We start from the raw sequence: 6,995 nt of genomic DNA on the forward strand, positions 1-6,995 counted from the left end.
GAACTTGGCAGAGAGCCATTTTTGTTGGAAACTGTGGCTGCAGGATGGAAATGTCTCCGTCAGCAGAAATATTCCCCAGGGACCATGGGCTCTTGCAGCCACAAAGCCTGAACCCAGGTCGGTTGTCCCTGAGACGTGCCCCTTCCCCACTGCCATGTCTTTGTGCTCTGCTCCCACGCGATCAGCCTCAGGGACACACCCCGACCCCTGGGCAGGCAAGCACCAGCTCTGGGTCAAAGCCCCCAGAGATTTTAATAAGAACAGATATGGATGCACAGCATAAACATGGGAATAAAAATAGAGGAAACTCCAGGTGGTTTCTGCTGCCCGTGGTTAAAGGGAGATGGTTCCCTGGTGCTCACAGCTCTCCCAGCTGCACAGACATCTCCTCCCTCCTGGCTGCACCCAGCCCCATGGCAGGGACCGGCTCTCCTGGCCTGGGGCTCCGGGACTGCTGTGCACCCGAGCTCCGGTGTCACAGCCTTTGTGTCCTCAGGGGGATGTGCCAGAGACACCTCTTCAGCATCGTCATAGCCCATGCTCTCTGGGGACAGGGACCAGGCGTCTCCCTTAGCTCCAGGGGCACCAGCACTTCTCTGGGAGCACAGGTTTGCCCCTGCCAGCAGCAAGGAAGGCGATTGCACGTTCACCCCATGGGGTGCCCCTCCTGGTCTGTACATCACCTTCCTCCCTTCTCCTCACCAGTCCTGAGATGTTCACCTCCCTCTCCAACCCCTGGTCCCCCCAAAAGAAAACTCCCGGAGCAGGTTCCCCTGTCCCAGGAGGCTGGGCTCTCAGTACAGCAGCAATTCATCCGGCACCAGGGATGGCACCCCAGGAACCGGCAGCGCTCTCTTTCCCTCTCACCTCCAGGTGCATCTCTGGGCCCTGCTCCTCCTCTGGCACCCTGGGCATTTCCCAGTCTCCCTGTCCAGACACGGGATCCTCCCCAGGGTCAGAAACCTCCCTGGCATCATCATAGCCATCCACTGGGTCACCTCCGGGCAGAACAGGGATGTCTGAAAGGAGAGGGGAGCTGGTGACAGTGAGAAGATGCATTCTGCAGAGCAGAGGATGGGAGGATGCACAGGGACACAGGGCTGAGACACTGGTGTTGGCAGCACCACAGGAGACCCCCCCCACGTCCTCCCCAACTCTGACGGTGACACTCAGTGACACTGCTGTCCATCACATGTCTGCAGGGAGATCAACCCCCTCCTACCCCCCATTACCTGGTGCTGGCCCTGGACCATCCTCCTCCTTGCTGTCCCCAGGGTACGGCTGCAGCTTGGTCAGGGACCCCTCTGAATAGGAGCCTGGAGAGAGGCGCAGCAGGTGTCATGGGAGTGCGCTCTGCTGACCTGCCTTGTGGTCAGTGCTGCTGGGGACGGGGGACCCAGGGAACCAGGGCTGTGTGGGGAGGAGGGCTCAGGACTCACCCTGCTCCCCTGGGACCACCCTGTCTCAAAGGGGCTCCCAGAGATGCCCCGGGACAGCCCCTTCCCTCACCCCTCGGGTGTCAGATGGGGTGCAGGGGCAGGAAGAGAGGGGCTGTCCCCAGCTGGGATGGGCAGAGCTGGTGGGGAGGAAGCTTCACTCCTGGGCCCAGGACCTGGCTGCTCTCCCCACAGACCCCCATGGCCCAGCGCCCCAGGGCCAGGGGGCTGCAGGGGGTCAGTCTGGAATGGGGGCCAGTGGAAAGAGCCCTGCAGATGTGGCCCCTGGGAAGAACCCACACCCACCTGAGCGCTGAACCTCTCCTGCTTCTCCCCCGCTGGGCTGTAAGCGATCTCCTCGTACACGGCCTCAGGAAAAGGCTCCCAAGCTCTCTCAGAACCTGCAGACAGAAGCATGGCTGGCCCAGAGATGGGCAGAGAGGGGACGCAACCCCACTCTGCTCCCCCAGCCCTGGGCCAGCCCAGGGCTGTCCCCACAGCACAGACGCGCTGTGCTGTCCAGTCACCGCTACTGCCTCAGTGAGGGCAATGTCCCCATAGAGATGGTCTGGGGCAGCAACGCCCTCACAGTATCTCCTCAGAGATAGCTGTTCTGCCCCTCTGGCCCCTGCGTCAGCTCCCTGCTGCTGAGCTTGGAGTAGCTCCCACCTTTCCCCTCCTCCTGGAGCTGCCCCCGCTCTGACCCATGGATCCATAGCACAGCCCTGCCCTGCTGGGGGGAGGTCAGGGTTGGATGGAGGAACAGCCTGGAGGTCTGAAACCACGGGGATGGACCCTGCTGCCCTGCGCTCCTCCTGGCATCTCACCTGACCCAGAGCCCTCTCCAGCGCTGCCCAGAGGGCTGCCAGTGGCACGTCCTCGCCTGTCTCTCCTCTGCTCCCACCTCCCCCAGCCCAGCTCTGCCATTTCTCTCCCTGCCCCATCCCTAACTCTCCCGGTGTCTGGAGCTCTTTCTGCTGGTCAGGCAGTCAATGGGACAGTATATGGGACAGCAGGCAGCACACACTTGTCCCCCCAGCTCTGCCTGTACCACTCACTGACACCCAACGGCACCCCTGGCTTTGCCAGGTGGCATCCTGGCCCAGGACTTCAGGGAAAGGACCCACCTCTACGCCCAGCCCTGGCGCTTTGCACAGCCAAGAGGGCCAGGAGCAGGCAGAGAAGGGCTCCCAGGATGATGCAGATGATGACGGGCAATGAGACTCTCCTGCTGCCAGCTGGACGGTCCCGGGTGGGATCTGCATGGCAGGAAGACAGAAAGGGCAGCACCAGGGCAGGGAGAGGTGGGGGGCCAGGACATACCCATCCTGACCCCCATTACAGTGGGGGTAAGGGACCCCGGGGCAAGAGTGATGGGGTAGCTCTCACCCTACTGGGTAAATGACAGCCCTCCCCAACCCCCCAACAAGTACCCCCGATGCCTCCTCCTGGGATTTTCACACCCTGGCAAGTAGCCCCTTCCCTCTGGCTGTGGGTCACAGCCTGGCCCCGAGAAGACCCAGTGCTGGTGGGGAGGACAGGTTACCTGCTCGGGGGGTTGGTGCTGCTGTCCTGGGTGCAGCTGCAGAGGAGGAGAAGGAGAGCTGGGCTCAGAGGGTGGGTGTGAGGGTCCCAGGGAGCCTCCTCTCTGACACGCCGTGTGTGTGTGTGTCTGCGTGGTGGTTTGCGCAGACATCCCTGACACATCCCACCCAAATTGCCCCTCCTGCGGAGCTGGTCAGGGTGGCCGGGACAGAGCCCAGGGCCCTGCTCTGGGCTGTGGGCAGTATGGTGCAGGTAGCCTGGGAGGTGGCCCTGGGGGCTGCAGAGCCCTGTGGGCAGAGGCCGGAGGACATCCAGCCCCACAGAGGCTGCTGCCCACTTGGCACCAGGCTCCCATGCTCTGCAGGGATGGTCTGGCTCTCAGGAGCTCTGGGGCCATTCTGGGACCCAGTGGGGAAAACGCCTGCCCCGGCTCCTTACCAATACCCCCGTGAGAGGTCCCAGCCCTGCCGCTCACCGGAGCAGCGCACACCAGCGTCCTCCTTATGCCGGCAGGCACCACTGTCTCCAGGCCGGGCCCAGCAGTCCTGCAGCGATGGCTCTGTACCCCGGCACTCCACCTGCTCCAGCCAGATGGGGCCTGTCCCTCCCCAAATGCAGCCTCATCCAGAGCAGACACTGCGGGGCCACAGCCCAGCTGCCTGCATGCCACCTCAGCATCCTGCATGTCCCAGGAGTCGTCACACACTGTCCCCCAGGAGCCACGGTACCAGACCTCCACTCTGCCCGAGCACCCATTCTCTCCTCCCACGGCACGAATCTTCTCCCTGTCTGGAGAAGGCAGAGACCTCCCATGGCACCAGGACAGCAGACAGAGCCCTGCCAGGTGAGAGGGGCACGCAGAGGAGCAGCTACCTGTGCAGCTCGTGGTGTTGGGGCACGCTGCCATTGGGGTCGGGGGTGTTTCTGGCCCTCTCCCTGCAGAAGGAAATGCTGTGGTGAAGGGGCTGCTGCAGGGGTGTCGTGCAGCAGAGAGTGGGGCTGAGCTCTGCTCGCACCTCCCTGTGCCACCTCACTCACGGCAGCAGCTGAATCCCGGTCATTCAGGGAACACGCATGGCAATGTGGGGGACCCTGACTGCTCAGCCCCAAAGGGCCCCTGGTTCACAGAGCAGCAGGAGGGTGTCCATGGAGGGGATGCTCCTGGGAGCCCTGGCTGGTCTCTTCTGAGACCTTGCCTGCAGACACCTCTGCCTGCCTCCCCCTGGGCTCTGCTGGGAGCCTGGCTGGCAACTGCTGGTGAATGTGTGGGGCTCTGAGAGCTGAAGTCCCGTTTGTGCCACCAGCAGCAGCAGGGTCTGGCACGTAAAGTAAAAGCCCCTGTGGGCTCTGTCTCTGCTTTTGACAATGCCCAGCAGCGAGCAGGGGCTGGGGGATGCTGGTGCCTGGCTAGCTCAGAATTACCATTGCAGGTGATGTGGGTCTCATCTCGCAGGTCATCGCACGACTGTGGGTCCCAGGGAGTGGAGGGACACTGCCAGAAAAAGTTGTTTCTCTCCCCACACTCCACGCGATCCAGCCAGGCAGGGCCAGACACCTTGCCAGAGGGCAGGCGTGTTTCCAGGGACCCTCTGTCCCCGCAGCCCAGCAACTTGCATGCCAGCGACACCGTTTTGGGAGTCATTGAGTTGGAGCAAACAATCCCCCACGTCCCGTTGTAGAAAACCTGCAGGCGCCCAGAGCAGCCATCGTGTTCTCCAGCCTCAGGGCCACGAACTCTGGTAGGAAAGGCCCCAAAGGGGAACAAGCTGGTCCGGGGCTCTGGGAGCAGGGATGCCCCTGCAACGCGCAGGCCCTCAGCCAGGCAAAGGCATGGCCAGCAAGTCCCCCTTGCACCCAGGGGCAGAGAGAAGTCCCTGATGGACAGACAGCCCTGCCCTTCCTGCTAACCCTCGGGACAGCTAAGCTCCCCAGGGACCCTCGGTGGGACTGAGGGGACCTGTGTGTGGGCGTCCCCAGGATGGGCTCAGGCAGGGGCTCAGAGGCAGCCAGGAACAGCCTCGGCCATTGCTGGCTCTCCAACCTCGTGCCAGCCTCCCTGGGCACTGGGGTCCCACCACAGCTCCCAGCACAGACCTGAGCAGACGACTCCTGCGTCCTCTTTGTGCCAGCAGTCGTGCTGACCCCAGGACTCTGCCAGGCAGTCCCAGAGAGCAGCTTCGGCCCCAGAGCAGTTCACGCTGTCCAGCCAGATCTGACCGGAGCCTTCCCCAAACCGAGCGGAGCCAACCGCCTCCACCGCCCCTCCGCAGCCCAGCTGCTGGCAAACGACAGCGGCGTCATGCAGGTCCCAGCCGTCATCGCAGATGGTCCCCCAGCTGCCCTGGTAGTAGATCTCCACTCTCCCCGCACAGCGCCCGGGCCCATTCACCAGCCGGACCTGTCGGCTCCCTGCAGCAGGTACAAACCCCAGCAGCCATCAGGGGCCGGCTGCCCGCCCAGCCCAGAGCCTGGGGGGCCTGTGCAGCGCCACTCACCCCAGCAAACGGCCCCCACGTCCTCTGCAATCCCTGCTGCCAGCACGCTCTCAGGCAGGGAGGTGTTGCAGAGAGTCAAGTTGGCCTCGTGCCCTGTGCACCGGACCCCTCGCAGCCCCACAGGACCCGTCCCTCTCTGGGCCTTCAGGGAGGTGTAGGCTGTCTCTGCCTTTCCGCACTGCAGCTGCCGGCACACCACGCTGGCCTCCTGCATGTCCCACTGGTCATCCAGGACTCTGCTCCACATCCCATGCTGGAAGATCTCCAAACGTCCATCACACCGACTCTCTCCACCCACCAGCCGTAGGGATGCAGAGCTGGCTGAGCCTGGGGAGAGCAGCCATGCTCCAGCCCTTGATGGCACCGGGGACCCCAGAAACCTGTGGCAAGTCTGTAGGCTCTGGTGCCCTTGCAGCACCCTGGAGCTCCAGGGCGAGGGCTCCACGGGTTGCTTTCCCAGTCCCTGAGCCTTCTCGAGCAAGACACCAGCTTTGCTCTTGGCAGGGCAGAGCCACCCAATACATCCCTGCTGAAGCAGGTGGGGCAGCTCCCACAGGAGGGAACAGCAGCCGGTGGTGGCCCAGGCATGGGCAGTGCTGGGACAAGCCTTGTCCAACCTCAGCCCACACGTCTCTGCCCCTCTGCATCCCTGGGGATGGGGGACTGGGAAGCAGTGTCCCTGGAAGGGAGCAGAGTGAGGAAGACCTTTCCAAGGAAACGGGACAAGTTTGGGACTTGTGCTGACCAGAAGCCAGGGCAAAGCCCAGCCCAGCTCTACAGCTCACTCCCCTGGTCTGCTGCTGCTGCTGCTGCTGCTGCTGGGGGCAGTCGGGCAGCCCCTGTGGGTGGTGGGATCAGGCTCTGCGGGTCTCTCTGTGGAGCTGAGACAGGGCTGTCTGCAGCCAGAGGGGTGGAGCTGAGCCCTGAAGCCCTGTTCTGGGCCTGTCCCGCAGCAGGAGAGCAGAGGAGCCCAGGCCTGGCGGTGGCCACAGGGCTGAGCTGCCGCCCCGGGGGGCAGAGACGCCTGCCCCTCTTCAGTCCTCCCCAGCTGTCCCGTGGCAGAGGGGTCGGTCTGAGCAGCCTAAGCCCTCCAGATTGCCCCTGGGGAATTCAGAGTTTCTCCAGGGAGAAATTCACCCCGGTGCTGCCACAGAGTCCCCTGCTTTGGGTGGCCGTGTCACTCCCAAGGGAAAAATGGAGTTAATCCAGTGTTTACCCAGCACTCACCTGAGCAAATGACAGCAGCGTCATTCTCGTGGGAGCACAGCGAGGCCCCCAAGGTGGTCACTGGGCACTGTCCCAGGTGGGCTTCAGTCCCATCACAGTGGAACGAGTCTCTCCAGACGGGGCCACTTCCTCTCCCAAAATGCCCTCCTCTGGGAATGGACTCAGCAAACCCGCAGTCGAGGTGACGACAGAGAACGTGGGCATCCAAGAGGTCCCATCGGGAGGCACAGAGGGTGCCCCAGGTCCCCAGCACCTGGACCTCCACCCTCCCATCACACGCCGTGCTGCCGTT

The 6,995-nt window shown here is 63.4% G+C and overlaps 1 protein-coding gene across 1 annotated transcript; it reads right to left on the minus strand.

The window, feature by feature from the left end:
* Positions 1-810: 810 nt before the first annotated feature.
* Positions 811-6,727, minus strand: LOC127028628 (scavenger receptor cysteine-rich type 1 protein M130-like). The gene is given in 8 exon segments (XM_050914347.1): positions 811-1,019; positions 1,233-1,316; positions 1,739-1,837; positions 4,404-4,691; positions 4,694-4,717; positions 5,076-5,390; positions 5,477-5,729; positions 6,704-6,727. Coding segments are annotated over 8 exon segments (1,296 nt in total).
* Between the last annotated feature and the right edge of the window lie 268 nt (positions 6,728-6,995).

The sequence above is a fragment of the Gymnogyps californianus genome, unplaced genomic scaffold (assembly GCF_018139145.2).
Source record: "Gymnogyps californianus isolate 813 unplaced genomic scaffold, ASM1813914v2 HiC_scaffold_38, whole genome shotgun sequence".
In the NCBI taxonomy this organism is placed as follows: Eukaryota; Metazoa; Chordata; class Aves; order Accipitriformes; family Cathartidae; genus Gymnogyps; species Gymnogyps californianus.